This window comes from Schistocerca piceifrons, chromosome 3 (assembly GCF_021461385.2).
Source record: "Schistocerca piceifrons isolate TAMUIC-IGC-003096 chromosome 3, iqSchPice1.1, whole genome shotgun sequence".
NCBI classification, from domain to species: Eukaryota; Metazoa; Arthropoda; class Insecta; order Orthoptera; family Acrididae; genus Schistocerca; species Schistocerca piceifrons.
Genome location: NC_060140.1, coordinates 584,648,413 through 584,665,064, shown reverse-complemented (window position 1 = coordinate 584,665,064; position 16,652 = coordinate 584,648,413). Strand labels below are relative to the sequence as shown.

Here is a 16,652-nt window from a genome sequence, read left to right as displayed (position 1 = left end):
GGATGACATATTCGAGACATTACTATGAGCATTTTGTATTACTTGTTCCACGTTATGATCACGATTGCTTCTCCGTTCATGTTATTAGAAGACGAAATTGAACTTATTCTGCATTCATTCTATTGTTTCATTTCGTTCACAGTTTTTTGAGTCCTAGTTTTTGGTGATTGCGCAAGATTGTTTTGTACACTTTGCTTCTCTGATTTGTGACTATTTGTTCATCCCAGTTTATGACATTCTTCTACTTTACGTCATTTCAGTTTGTAATCTCACTTCTGGTGAAAAATTGGTTGTTCTTATTTAGCAGTCCGATTAGGTACTTGGTTCGAAGCCTCGTCCAACACGAACTTTGGTCACACCATTTCAAGTATAAACATGCGCACGCTTTATTACTCGTGACTGAAGCCCTATTTCAGATCTTTCACTGTTATTTAACAGGGACCATAGTCGCTGAATAGGAGTGTCGCGCTCTGATCCGGTACAAAAATCTTCGTTACATAATTTCAAGTTGAAACTTGCTTTATGAAATGTCATTTATAGTAATAAATTTGAACTCGGCGGCGTTAAAAGACTGTGTAAACTGTTATCATATTTTTCCTGATTATTTTTTTTTTTTACTATCGTGGTTTTAAGTTGGGGTTGATAGTGGCTACTTGTAGTAACCATTTTGCATAGTCAAATGACTGTTCTGAAAAGAGATTCCGGGACATGTAACACACTTACGTCAAATGGGTTGCATATAAATCAAGCGGAACGCATTTCAGGTTTTACGGACACTTCGGATCATGGTAGTACACTACAGGCACGTGATTTGCATCATACGACAAAGAATTTCAAGTATGCGAGTGACAGAAAACTTAATGCCCATTGACAGTTGTCACCCCCAAGAGTGCCATCTACTCCTAACCGTGGAAAACGAGTCATATCTAATCACAGAAGACTGCAATATTCTATTTACCGTACAGTTACATACAGTAAAATGTCGCGGTGCTCAAATCAATATTCTTCACTACAGTGAAGCTTTTGAAAATATCGTCATCCAAACTTCGAAAGAGTTTATTATTTTATATTAGTTTTTACTTTGGTCCCATCGTCTGCCATCTAAACGACAATAGCTAAATCACCTACATCAAATTCTTGTAGGGGCTGCCGCAACCAGGTATCTGCCGAATTACGTCTTTAAACGAATTCAAGCTTGTTCCGATTATATCCTTCTGAAGAGGATCGAAGTAATGGTACTCGTCAGATTTCTGATCGGAGACTGTAGATGATCTACCAGAATTTTCATCGAAGTCATATGAACAGTTTCAACGCTGTAATCTTAATTAGCAAAAGTCCTTCGCAGCGTAGTTCATAACGTTTCAAAAGTGTAAGTGTGTTTATATTCTCTATGACAGTCGAGCATCGTGAAGTAGTCGCTCACCTGCGCAGGCCTCTTGTATAATTCTTTATTGCAGGCTTTACCTATTAGCTAATTTCGTCCCGTTGTGCATTTTCAAGCTACCTCTTTTACTTATGTCACAGTTAACGACTGTAATCATGTAACATATCATATTCCACACATCTATTTGGATAAAGCAACGTCTGATAGCGTCCTTGAGAAAGGTTCTTACGATTCTACTTAACATGTAGTAGTCTCATATTTCAAATAAAACTGCAAGTGGTGTAGTCAATGTCCTTACAAAAAATGACCATTTATAACTTGGTCAATATGAAGCGCTGTGGATAAGGGCGATACTGCTACCAGGCGAGTATGTGACCTTCCACCGCTGATATAAGTAAAATTAAGTCATATGTGCCGTGTAGTTGGCTGGGAGACTCCAACGGGCTGTCTCGGACGCTAGTTGGAAAAGTTTTCTACCCTTCGCAGACAATGGCACATTTTCTTAGCGAAATGAGAGAGTTGTGTGTTTAACTGCATCTGATAAGTGTAGGTGACTTTAATGGATGCGTGTAGTGTGGAATCATGTTTGTGTTGGACGAGGGTGATGGTGATGATGACAGAAAGACACAGTGAAACACGGTGCCGGTATATAGCTTAGCCTGTCGAATAGCACCAAAGGTGCCTCCGAGCGTAATGTCCCCATAGTACAGATGGATCACCATCAGGCGCAAAGTTTGGTGATCTGGAGCATTACGCCGCCGCCCCTCCTCTGCTTTGCGTAAGGCAAAGGGAAAGCTGCCAACAGCACGTGGTTACCCATCGAAGTACCAGCCATTCCCAACGTTGCTCAACTTCCATGAACTGGTGTGTTCAACATGGCAACACCGCTGGCGCTCACATAAGACATGACAGTGAAGCGCGGTATTTGTGCCATTCTAATGTATGAAAACAGCGTAGTAAGATAGGTCCACGTTGGAGAGATGTGGCGAGTGGTAGGAAGGGGCAAACATTTTTGGTCGTGGCCATGACTGAAAGGTGTACCACTCGCCGCCATGTAATATGTTGTAAGAACAGTGGTCGTAACCGATGGAGACCGAAATGATTGTCACGCCTAGTCAATGAAAATCGGTCTCAGACCCGATAGCGCTTGTTGCTGTCAGTAAAGACACGCTCATATCAACCCATTTTTGTGTTAACATCACGAAGGGAACCACATGAAATGGCCTTTCGGAGTCGGCTGCCTTGCAAAAGGGGCAGCAACACATAAAGCTGCACTTCTGCAGTGGACCAAACAACACGGAAGCTGGACGGCAGCCGACCAGAGGCGTGTAATGCGCTCCGATGTGTCACGGTTTCACCTTTTATCTAAAGATGCAGTGAACCGGCAGCCCAATGACGCCTTCCACCTACAGGCGGTAGAGGCTGCAGTCCAGGCTTGAGGTGGCTCTCTGATGTTTTAACGGAGTTTCTCGTACCGTGACTTGGGCCCACTTTTTCAGGTTACTGCGAACACAACCCAGAACGTTTTCCAACAACCTGGTGACCAAGTGTTGCTCCGTCTTCGATATCTCCATGATGAGAACGCTGTGGACACACCCTTCAAAGATAAAAACCGTTTCTCAGGGTTGCATGAGTACGTTCGTGCATTGACGAATTCTCAGGCACCTTTTCGCATATCGACTTTACCGCTAAATCACTCCGTCTTAATCCCATAGAAAATGTCTGGAACTATTTGGAACAGTGGGTGAAAGGTAGAACTCGAAATCCCTCTCTCTGTCCCCCCCCCCCCCCCCCACTCTCTCTCGCTCGCTCACCGAACCAATAATCTAATGGTCAACGAGTGGCTTCAGTTGCATATTGCATACCTGAAGACACTTGTGGACACTCTTCCTCACCGAAATGTGACTGAATTCAGGGTTAGAGCCATTAGCATGATCTGTGCTGAGGGTGACTAATTTTTTGTCTAGTCTGCCTGCTGTGCCATTTTCTTAGCTTCCAAAGTCCAGAAACCACAAACGAGCAAGCTGTACTAGACACATGTACGCCGTCGCTGGCATGCCAGGTGATACCGACTTACGGATCTTAAGGGCAGTCTGAACGGAACAGCAACAGAGACGTCAGAGAGGGTATCAGGGCCGGAAACACTTCCGCTGCTCATGACGTATTTCAGTTTCTGCCGCTGCTCTTACCATCACCACCACCACCAACAGGAACAACAACACAACAACATGCAAATACGACATTACTACCCGACCACAGTATTATTACACTTGGCCTCCCGTGGTCGTTACCGGAAACACGCGGTGACGTTACATTAAACTAGTACATTGCTGACTAAGAAAAGCGCATCGCATTGTGAATGATTTCAAACAGTTGTATATATACTGTCAGGTGGTTCAGCATGTCCTTTGAAATTTCACGATAAAAACTCACGATAAGCCGGACGAAACGCCCTCACTTCCAGGTACAATAATATTGTGATCGACTAATACACTCCACTTTCAATCCTCACAGTCACCAACGTTAAATAATCAATCAGATACGAATAATATATAAATGCATGTTTGTGTGTTCCACATCCTGTCGTAAAAGACTGGATCAGTTTCAACCAGAATTGTTGCACACAACCCCGCAACCCTTACTGTGAGGCAACAATCATTGTGAGGTTGAGAACCACCTACCTGTCATAGTTCACGAGATAAGACGTCGTAAACAGTGAGATGCAAGAAGACTGCTGCCTCATGAGTGACGTTTAAATTCTTTTACTTCTGTGCTGCTAACGATATTCGCAGTAAATTTCGTAGACAGTATCCACATATGCCGCTAAGTGCACCTATAAAATTATAAGTCGTGGTACCACACATAGCTCAGGAGATATCATGTCGTAAACACTGAGATGCGTGAAAACTGCCGCGTTGTGCATGATGTTATTTCTTTGCTACTAAAACTGTTCGCAACATAGTTTGCTGACCGTATCCGCATTTACTGCTGAATGTACTTAACACAAATAATGATATTGTCGTACGACACGTAATTCAAGAGATATGACGTTATAAACATTGAGATGCATGAAAAAGTGCCGCGTCATACATAAAATTTTAATATATTTATTCTTTACTACCAACAACACTAGTCAGCCGATTCAACTTAATTAAAATTCCTGACGCTTGGCAGCGCTGTTAACAGCTTTCAAATGCGAAGTACAAACGGCTATAGGCGAAAACAGTAGTCGTCTAGGGAGCTATGAAGAGACGTTGCTCTAGAGACGTGTAGAAAATGTTCAAATGTGTGTGAAATCTTATGGGACTTAACTGCTAAGGTCATCAGTCCCTAAGCTTACACACTTCCTAGCCTAAATTATCCTAAGGACAAACACACACACCCATGCCCGAAGGACGACTCGAACCTCCTCCGGGATCAGCTGCACAGTCCATGGCCGGCCGCGGTGGTCTCGCGGTTCTAGGCGCGCAGTCCGGAACCGTGCGACAGCTACGGTCGCAGGTTCGAATCCTGCCTCGGGCATGGATGTGTGTGATGTCCTTAGGTTAGTTAGGTTTAAGTAGTTCTAAGTTCTAGGGGACTGATGACCACAGCAGTTGAGTCCCATAGTGCTCAGAGCCATTTGAACCATTTTGCACAGTCCATGACTGCAGCGCCATAGACTGCTCGGCTAATCCCGCGCGGCAGAGAGAGACGTTTACAAAATTGCTTTGTAGACACAATTTCAAAGGTGTTTTCACGAATACATGAAAATAAAATTTTTCGATATCACACTACAAACACAGTACATTGTTTTGTTTTCGTTTTTAACAGAAAATTGCCAAAATGAATACCCGGGCAAAGCCGGGTTTGTCAGCCATTAGCTTATATAAGTAAGCACGACGATGTTTGACCACCTGTGGTGAGGAATGTGCTACTCGTTTTCGACGAATAATGGATAAACAGTAGTTTCCAGACTTTTACGTTCAATAGACATTTTTCCCACTGAACATAAACACGATGTAGTTGTTAACGACTCGTTCTTGACGTTCCCTCAGCAGCCATTGTCGATACTTTGTGGACTCGTATGTAAGTCACTTGAAGGAGGATGCCCCAGAATATCAGCTGCACTTCTCCGATTCCACGCCTTGGCGGTAAGCAGTTCTACAGTATGTGGTGGCCTCGTGAGGTGCAGACTTCAAGTTTATATGGTACACTAGTTCCCTAATTCCACTGATTTTGTATTGCCGTTAACCCAATCTGTGTTATGAAGTTCATTTAAGTTACATGTATCTTGAAACTTCCAGGCAGATAGAAACTTTGTGCCCAACTGAGACTCAAAAAATGAACCATTCCCTGGCAAATGCTCCAGGCACGGCTCACGACCCGCTCTCACAGCTTTGAGGAGGAGACGGTGAGCTGTAGCTGGACATACCACAGGTAGAGCATTTGACCCCGAAATACGAACATTCCGGATATCGAGGCAAGTAAACAACGCCCCCTTCAGCTTTGACAGCGGGGTCATGTGTCGGGCCTGCATGCTCAGCAGATGGGGCATTTGGACGCGGAAGGTAAAGGTTCGAGTGCCGATACGGCAGGTAGTTTTAATGTGCAAGGATAGAAATGCGCTGCCGATAGAAAATCTACACTGGCGTATGTATCTTTGTTGATGCTGTATTTTTTTCGTAGTTTTAGGCCCTCTCGATCCATGTATATGCGATTACAGTGCTGACTTGGTCTGTGATGTAGGAAGTGTTTATTGTGTGGCTTCTCGTGCCCCGCTATCCTGGACTGACCGTGCGTCCTGACGTATCGTACTGTGTTTTGTTGCAGACCGAAGAGCGGCTCGATGCTGCTGTACTCGCGCAAGAAGGTGCGCTACCGGCGGGACGGCTACTGCTGGAAGAAGCGCAAGGACGGCAAGACAACGCGCGAGGATCACATGAAGCTCAAGGTGCAGGGCACCGAGGTGCGTACTCGACCCGTGCGCGGTTCACACGCCACGCATTTATATAATAATTGTGTTTTTCGATTATGTATTTGTACTTTGCCTGCGCAACTTATTATTATTATTATTAAGAGTAACAAGAATCCAGATAAGTTTCGTTGGTAGGTACGTGTACATGATGGCAGATTAGTGCAAAGCTTTAGTGTCTTCTTCCAGTGTAAAATATTTTCATTTAAGAAATCCTCTACTCGGGGCCTCGAGGAACGGGTTTTCAGTGCCCTATTTACCACATACACTACTGACCATTAAAATTGCTACACCACGAAGACGACGTGCTACAGCCGCGAAATTTAACCGACAGGAAGAAGATGCTGTGATGTTGTTGTTGTGGTCTTCAGTCCTGAGACTGGTTTGATGCAGCTCTCCATGCTACTCTATCCTGTGCAAGCTTTTTCATCTCCCAGTACCTACTGCAACCTATATCCTTCTGAATCTTCTTAGTGTATTCATCTCTTGGTCTCCCCCTACGATTTTTACCCTCCACGCTGCCCTCCAATACTAAATTGGTGATCCCTTGATGCCTCAGAACATGTCCTACCAACCGATCCCTTCTTCTGGTCAAGTTGTGCCACAAACTTCTCTTCTCCCCAATCCTATTCAATACTTCCTCATTAGTTATGTGATCTACCCATCTAATCTTCAGCATTCTTCTGTAGCACCACATTTCGAAAGCTTCTATTCTCTTCTTGTCCAAACTATTTATCGTCCATGTTTCACTTCCATACATGGCTACACTCCATACGAATACATTCAGAAGTGACTTCCTGACACTTAAATCAATACTGGATGTTAACAAATTTCTCTTCTTCAGAAACGCTTTCCTTGCCATTGCCAGCCTACATTTTATATCCTCTCTACTTCGACCATCATCAGTTATTTTGCTCCCCAAATAGCAAAACTCCTTTACTACTTTAAGTGCCTCATTTCCTAATCTAATTCCCTCAGCATCACCCGACTTAATTAGACTACATTCCATTATCCTTGTTTTGCTTTTGTTGATGTTCATCTTATATCCTCCTTTCAAGACACTGTCCATTCCATTCAACTGCTCTTCCAAGTCCTTTGCAGTCTCTGACAGAATTACAATGTCATCGGCGAACCTCAAAGTTTTTATTTCTTCTCCATGAATTTTAATACCTACTCCGAATTTTTCTTTTGTTTCCTTTACTGCTTGCTCAGTATACAGATTGAACAACATCGGGGAGAGGCTACAACCCTGTCTTACTCCCTTCCCAACCACTGCTTCCCTTTCATGTCCCTCGACTCTTATAACTGCCATCTGGTTTCTGTACAAATTGTAAATAGCCTTTCGCTCCCTGTATTTTACCCCTGCCACCTTTAGAATTTGAAAGAGAGTATTCCAGTCAACATTGTCAAAAGCTTTCTCTAAGTCTACAAATGCTAGAAACGTAGGTTTGCCTTTCCTTAATCTTTCTTCTAAGATAAGTCGTAAGGTCAGTATTGCCTCACGTGTTCCAGTGTTTCTACGAAATCCAAACTGATCTTCCCCGAGGTTGGCTTCTACTAGTTTTTCCATTCGTCTGTAAAGAATTCGTGTTAGTAATTTGCAGCTGTGACTTATTAAGCTGATAGTTCGGTAATTTTCACATCTGTCAACACCTGCTTTCTTATGATTGGAATTATTATACTCTTTTTGAAGTCTGAGGGTATTTCGCCTGTTTCATACATCTTGCTCAACAGATGCTGTGATATGCAAATGATTAGCTTTTCAGAGCATTCACACAAGGTTGGCGCCGGTGGCAACACCTACAACGTGCTGACATGAGGAAAGTTGCCAACCGATTTCTCATACGCAAACAGCAGTTGACCGGCTTTGCCTGGTGAAACGTTGTTGTGGTGCCTCGTGTAAGGAGGAGAAATGCGTACCATTGATAAAGGTCGGATTGTAGCGTATCGCGATTGCGGTTTATCGTATCGCGACATTGATGCTCGCGTTGGTCGAGATCCAATGACTGTTAGCAGCATATGGAATCGTTGGGTTCAGGAAGGTAATTCGGAACGCCGTGCTGGATCCCAACGGCCTCGTATCACTACCATTCGAGATGACTGGCATCTTATCAGCATGGCTGTAACGGATCGTGCAGCCACGTCTCAATCCCTGTGTCAACAGATGGGGACGTTTGCAAGACAACAACCATCTGCACAAACAGTTCGACGACGTTTGCAGCAGCTTGCACTATCAGCTCTGAGACCATAGCTGCGGTTACCCTTGACGCTGCATCACAGACAGGAGCGCCTGTAATGGTGTACTCGACGACGAACCTGGGTGCACGAATGGCAAAACGTCATTTTTTCGGATGAATCCAGGTTCTGTTTACAGCATCATGATGGTCGCATCCGTGTTTGGTGACATCTTGGTGAACGCACATTGGAAGCGTTTATTCGTCATCGCCATACTGGCGTATCACCCGGCGTGATGGTATGGGGTGCCATTGGTTACACATCTCGGTTACCTCTTCTTCGCATTGACGACACGTTGAACAGTGGACGTTGCATTTCAGGTGTGTTACGACCCGTGGCTCTACCCTTCATTCGATCCCTGCAAAACCCTACATTTCAAATGCACGACCGCATGTAGCAGGTCCTGTACGGGCCTTTCTGGATACAGAAAATGTTGGACTGTTGCCCTGGCCAGCACATTCTCCAGATCTCTGACCAATTGAAAACGTCTGGTCAATGGTGGCCAGCAACTGGCTCGTCACAATACGCCAGTCACTACTCTTGATGAACTGTGGTATGGTGTTGAAGCTGCATGGGCAGCTGTACATGTACACGCCATCCAAGCTCTGTTTGACTCAATGCCCAGGCGTATCAAGGCCGTTATTACGGCCAGAGGTGGTTGTTCTGGGTATTGATTTCTCAGGATCTATGCACCCGTATTGCGTGAAAATGTAATCACATGTCAGTTCTAGTATAATATATTTGTCCAATGAATACCCGTTTTCATCTGCATTTCTTCTTGGTGTAGCAATTTTAATGGCCAGTAGTGTACATCTAGACTTTACTTCTCTTCTCATTCTCTATAGACGTAACGAGGGTGAATCACAGCGGTATGGCATCACAGTAAAGATTTATATTGCGAATTGCCCTGGAATTGTGGTTCATTGTTTTAGTTATTTAGTATACAGTACACTTTAATTGCTACCTTTGATTTTAATTTTTCAGCGGGATACCGAAAAAAGTCCCGAATTCAGTTTATAACGTTACATTGTTTGCAGAACCTTGTTACAGCTTCATATTCGGGAACTTAAGTAGTATTCACGCTAGTCAAGCTTTCATGGTTACTCTTATCTATGTGGAATTATTGTATTTCGAATAATGTAACTCTTCTTATTTTTCTTGCTTGCTAAGGACAACTGGGGAAAAATTCCGCCTTATGCTGACACCGTGTGATTAATTTCGTTTTACCCTAACATATTTCAGCACTTTCTGTGCTGTTTTCAGTGGTGTTACGCTATGTAATTAAAAGTATCCGGACACCTAGCTGAAAATGACTTACAAGTTCGTGGTGCCGTCCATTGTCAATGCGGGAATTGAATATGGTGTTGGCCCACCGTTAGCCTTGACGGCAGCTTTCACTATCGCAGGCATACGTTCAATCAGGTGCTTGAAGATTTCTTGCGGAATGGCAGCCCATTCTGCACGGAATGCTGCACTGAGGATAGGTATCGATGTCGGTCGGTGAGGCCTGGCACGAAGTCGGCGTTTCAAAACATCCCAGAGGTGTTCTATAGTATTCAGGTCAGGACTCTGTGCAGGCCAGTCCATTACAGGGATGCTATTGTCATGTAGCCACTCCACTCCGGCACTGGCCGTGCATTATGAACAGGTACTCGACCGTGTTGAAATATGCAATCGCCATCCCCGAATTGCTCTTCAACAGTGAAAAGGAAGAAGGTGCTTAAAAAATCAATGTGGGCGTGTGCTGTAATAGTGCCACGCAAAACAAGAAGGGGTACAAGACCCCTCGATGAAAAGCACGACCACACCGTTACACCACCGCCTCCGAATTTTGCTGTTGGCACTACACACGCTGGCAGATGATGTTCACCGGGCATTCGCCATACCCACACCCTGCCATCGTGTCGCCACATTGTGTACCGTGATTCGTCACTCCACACAACGTTTTTCCACTGTTCAATCGTCCAATGTTTACTCTCCTTACACCAAGCGAGGCGTCGTTTGGCATTTACCGGCGTGACGTGTGGCTTATGAGCAGCCGCTCGACTTTGAAATCCAAGTTTTCTCACCTTCCGCCTACCTGTCATAATACTTGGAGTGGATCCTGATGCAGTTTGGAATTCCTGTGTGTTGTTCTGGGTAGATGTCTGCCTATTACACTTTGCGACCCTCTTCAACTGTCGGTGGTCACTATCAGTCAACAGACGAGGTCGGCCTGTACGCTTTTGTGTTGTACGTGTCCCATCACGTTTCCACTTCACTGTCACATCGGAAACAGTGGAGCTAGGGATGTTTAGGAGTGTGGAAATGTCGCGTACAGACGTATGACACAAGTGACACCAAGTCACCTGACCACGTTCGAAGTCCGTTAAGTTCCGCGGAGCGCCCCATTCTGCACTCTTACGATGTCTAACGACTATGAGGTCGCTGATATGGAGTACGTGGGAGTAGGTGGCAGAAGAATGCACTTAATATGGAAAACGTATGTTTTCGGGGTTGTCCGGTTACTTTGTATCACATAGTATATTTATTTGTTTAGGACATCGCTTCGGTGCATTTGATGTTTCGGCAACGAAACAATTCACATTTTGAAAGAAATGTAATTTGAATTTATTTGAAAATACATCGGACTTTATTATTGAAAGGAATTTTTGGAAGTCACCCGTTACTTGAAGCCAAACCGGGAATGTTTACTGCATTAAGGTTTAATTACGTCCATGAGAACATAGTACAATATTTAGCGAGTGTGCCGATTGATAGGAACATAACGAAGAAAGTGTGATACAGTAAAAGATGTTGTCTTACATCGGTAAGAAGAAAGTTGTCGAGTTGTTAATAAGGTCAGCAATGTGAAAGTGAAAGTTCAGTAGAGGGAAAATGGAAAAAAATAGTGGGAGTGTTTGAAATTACCGGCACAACAGAAATAAGGAAACAACTGAACAGAAAGTTGTTTGCAAGACAGACGGACGTGAATATCAGTAATTTGAGCAAACAAGCTACGGAAGTAAGAAACGTTCCAAAATGGCCTGAGAGAACATGTGCGAAACACTTTGTATGAAAAAAAAAATAGTTAAAATGTGCCCGAAGATGGGTGAGACAAACCAGTTTGCGGATTGATGATGTTGGGTACAGAAATTATTATTAGTTGCCTTTCGGAACGTGCCCATAAAGCCATCTCAGCACTGGAAATGTTACACATCAGTTGCTTTTGATAATTCATACTATACATAAGTTTAATTTGTAGCCTGGTACGAAGTTACATAGGCTTAAAAAAAGCAAATTCCGATATAAAACAGATTTGACATCCGCAGTGTACTGAAACAAGTAGTACAGAAATTATGCGAAGTCAAAGAGACTTGTAGCATAACATAACAGCATTTAACTAGGCAAAATACCGACGACAGAAATGATAGGAGATGGTGTGTTTGTGTTACATAATTAGGGGATTCACTTCTTAATAACAAGAAAGTTAGCTTTCGTTAGAGAAAGAAGGTTGCCCCACTGATTGTCAACATGAACTACTTTCAACTGGCAAGTACCGTCATTTAATACAAGATGCTTTACGGGTTCATTTACGTTTCTAAGAGAAAACTGGGTGAAGAATCAGTGTTACTTGATTTTGGAGAATAAATGTGAAGAATGCAGCTTCGAAATTACAACTATAGTTTAACATGTATTGCAGTTGTAAATGAGACTTCCGTAAGGGTTCACTTAATTTTTATTGGAAGTGTTATGTACAACATTCTTCCTGCCACTAGTTACTGGTTGATGCGTGTATTTTAGGTTGTTACAAAAAAAAAAAGCGTGTAGCTTCAGCAACGATTTTGCGTGTCATGGATTCGACAAGTCCTCCAGAAGTATGTGGCACCAGATGTATACACGCAGCTCACGCAGTTCCAGTAAATTTTGGGCCGGTGGTTTGTAGGCACGGAACAAGGAACTAGCGCCCAATAGCATCTCCGATGTGTAGCATTGGTTTCAGAACAGGTGGCTGTAGTGACCAAGACATCAGGGCGAGTTCGGTGTCGTGCTCCTTAAGACGCAGGATCGCGATTCTGGCCTTGTGACGCGAATATTTATCCTGCTGGAAGAACCCATTGGCATCGGGGAAGACGTCAATCATGTAGAGGTGCAGATAGTCCGCAATAATGTTCCCGTAATCAAAAGTTGTCATGGTTTCTTTGATTACTACAGTTCCAACGGAAGCCGAGGTGAATGTCCCCCGCAGCATGATATTGCCCCTATGGGCAGCCCGCAAGAACACGAGCGACGACCTGGTGTGAGAAGAACCTGCTTCACCCAAATAGGTGGCACTTTTCTATTGACCCTCGGTTCAGTGGTGATGATACCGTGGCCACTGCAATTGTAGTTGGCAGTGTCGTTGGCTCAACATGGGAACTTGTATAGGTGGTCTGCTGCAGAGCCCAATGTTCAACAGTGTGCGTTGAACGATGAGCTCCAAAACATTTGCATCTGCACCAGCATTGTAGTATATCATCATATCGCCTCATATCCTACTTTCCAGAGCAGGCGAGCCTCCGACCTCCACGTTCTTTGACAGTGTGTGGACGACCATATCTTGTGACTTCTTCGTAGTGTCGTCGTCCTCCAACCACTTTCGACAGATGCTCACGACTGTACCACTCAAACTTCTGCTCAGCTTTGCCATTTCCGAGATATTCGTTCGTAGGCACTGGGTCGTTACAGTCTGCCCTCTTTCAAAGTCTGCAGTGTATTTTCCCCTTAGCTTGTATCGTCGCAGAGAGAGAGAGAGGGAGAGAGAGAGAGAGAGAGAGAGAGAGAGAGAGAGAGAGAGAGAGATCATACTCTGCGAATTCATTTTCTTACAGCAATAACTTAATTCATAGCAGCTGCTTAAAGTGACGACCGTCAGTCTCAACCAACTTGATGTATGTGTCTTTCATCAGCCCAGACATGGTGATTGAGACGTGAAACTGTAACTGTAATTATGACATTCGTTTGCGAATCCCTTGTTTAATTTGTAACTCCATACGTTTCAGAACACACCTTGAACTTTTCATATCATCACATCTCGAGATGGCATATTGGTTGACATACTGGACTGGCTCGCGGGAGGAGAAGAATCGAAATCGTCGACCTACCATCCAAATGTTTTGTCCAGTCACATTATTGTGACCAAGTGTTAGAAGCCTGAACAACCATCTTTAGCAGCGCGGACCGCTGGGAGGCTCTGGAAGGTACCCATAAGGCAGTGGAGCCATGTCGATTCGAGCGCCATGGGCAACTGCGCGAGCAGCCGGATCGAGGTGGTCCCATTATTATCGATCTGGGGAGCTTGGTGGCTATAGGGGTACGATAAACTCATCCTGCTGTTCTTTGAACCAAGCACGTGCACTGCCAGCTGTATAACACGTTGCATTGTCCTCGTGGGAGATGCCATCCTGACGAGGAAAAACAAACTGGATTTAGGGATGGACAAGGTGCCCAAGGCTAGATGCAAACTTGTGTTGATCCATTGTGCCGTCCACAATAACGAGATGAACCATGGAATACCACGAAAACGTGTCCCAGACAGACCGTAACGCTCCCTCCTCTGGTCTGGACCCTTCCAAATATTGTTGCGGGATGTTCGCTTTCATACGTTTCACGCCGTACACGCCAGTGGTCATCTGTCATCTGAAAAGACCATCTGTTACCATACAATGGAGAACCAGTTGCGCTATTGGCGTCCAAATTCCATCCTTCGTCGCCTACGCAGTAACGCGTCCTGAACGGTCATTGAGTGGACACTGTTGGTAACCCCGTGGTTCATCTGGGCGGTCAGTTGCTCAACAGTTGCACGTTTACTCGCAAGTCCCCACAGAGTCGTTCAGCCCTGTCACATTTTCTTCGGCGGCGGTTTGGATTAGCGCAGTTTTGCCGTCCACAGTATATTTTAACCATGGCGGCTGTGAAATTATTATTAACAAAGCTTAAAATTTTGTAGGGTGTACTCATCCATTTGCTTTATATCTGCTGCTGCCACAAGCTCACGTTGTCGACTGTAACATGGTTTTTACACCATGAATGATCTATACAAATATTATGTTTCAGAACATTTATTCTAAATCTCGTCATAATTATAATGACATGCTTACAACACTGACATGCTTCTTGCAAAGTATCTTTTAAGACACTTTTCCCCGTGCCAACATGGCTGCCCATTTATATATAAATCCGACAATCCTTGGTATTGTTATACAGGATTTTTTAGTAAAATTACAATTAAAACTGTTGCCTTAAAATTAATGACATATTTCAACAATTGCACTGGTTCTAGTAGAGCAAATACATTTATTGATTTTTAAGTATTTAACATTTTAGGAGTGTGTAAATACTCAAATATTAACAATACTTTTACTATTTTTATAAAATGCAAAAGACACATGGTTCGGAAAATGTTACTACCAAAGTATATGTTTCCAAGTCTCCCACTGAATGTGGCAAAATAGGTTTTTTATTTATTATTGACAAAACACCTAAAGAACTGCCTATGTTTACACGCCACTTACAACATTTTCGCTAATTACATTTTAATTTTCTAATCTGTTTTGATTCTCACAGTTGGTTTTTCGTTTAAATACCACAGACTTAATTTAGATACTATTTTAACACAAAGAAATGACTTTGACCAATATACTCTATCATTTGTTTTAGATTTCACCTAATTACGTTAATCCTAAATATTCCTACCAATTACAGGACCTATACACATCAGTACAACTACAATTCAGTAAACAGTTTTATGGTATCAATTTTGTAAGTACAGGTTTATCTATACGACTGCCTTTTGTTTACGTAAGTGATTCCTCTTTATTTCAAATTGTATCGAAGAATGTGTGTTTTAAATGGGTTTCGATGGACTGTTACGGCTCAAATCACGTGACCCGATAGCCAATGATCATGCCCTTTTGGACGTCAGACAAATCACTCCGTTTCCACATTATAACATCGACTGCACTGTTTTGCGCTTTACCCCTACACGCTTTATGTGCGTTTCACTGCTAGTGCTACCGTCTGTGAGTAGTTATTGCACGCTGACGTCGAACATAGGCGCTGGTCACATTGATATGACAGGACCGTATAGGTTTCCCATAGTTTCCCTAAGTAACATATGGCCAAAGGCCGGACGTGTCCTTGGAAAAGGCAGCTACAGCTAGATTTTCTGGTCGATGCTTGTATGATCGGATCTTGTGTGGCATCCTTGATATTTTCGTCGCTGACGAAACGTAAGAAGTAATCCTCCTTTCTTTCTTTTTTATAACTCATTGCGTACGTCGTAGATGGTCCAGTGTTGTCCATTTTTTAATGTATGAGGCTAATTTGCCAACGTACTTTTTTCTGATTTATGACGTTTATATTGGGCGCCCAATTTCTTTACAGCGAAAGCACTCATGATGCTTATTTTTGTGCTGAAGCCGTCCTGGCCGAAGCGAATACGATTCTTCGCGCAGCCGTAATAACAGTAATGTTACTCTCTGTCTCTGTTCCTCTCACGTCGGGCTTGTTCTCCGCCTCCTCGATCCCGCGAGGTTACTCACCCGAACATCAGCATAATTTTCTCCTCAAGAATTGGAGTGGAATATTCGCGCTTAAATTAACGGGGCGTGGGCGGGCGGGCGGGTATTTATGGGATGAGTTTTTGCGTTTATTGCGAGCGTAGTCTCTCGTCGGCGCGGCTCGGCTGGGCTAGCGCCGGCCTTATCGGGTAGGCGGCTGCGTGCCGGCAGATAAACAGATCGCCGCGCCTTGTTAGGCACGCCGGAGAGCGGCTGGCTGTGTGGGGCGACTGGGCACTGCAGGCAGGGCGGCAGAATCCCGACAATGGCACACCCTCCCCGCCTCTGGGAGGCCCTAAATCCCACGAGGCGTCGGCGTCGACGTTGGCGTCGTCGTCGTCGGAGGCGGCGTGCGTGCGTGCACGGGCGCGTCACGGGTGAAGTAAGTTGCTCTCTTTGTACGGCCACACCCTCGCTGTTAAGCCGAGCTTGCTCTGAAAGGGGCGCCACAAAAGGTGAGAACTGGAGCAAAAGAACACGCGCGACAGGGAAAAAGTGA

At 44.1% G+C, this 16,652-nt stretch overlaps 1 protein-coding gene across 1 annotated transcript in view; it reads left to right on the top strand.

Moving 5' to 3' along the window:
* The window catches only part of LOC124789300 (calmodulin-binding transcription activator 1), a 1,803,646-nt gene that overhangs the window by 1,433,671 nt on the left and 353,323 nt on the right, over positions 1–16,652 (top strand). The window contains exon 7 of the mRNA XM_047256611.1: positions 6,197–6,332. Within this exon, the coding sequence (XP_047112567.1) occupies positions 6,197–6,332 (136 nt within the window). The remainder of the gene's footprint in view (positions 1–6,196; positions 6,333–16,652) is intronic.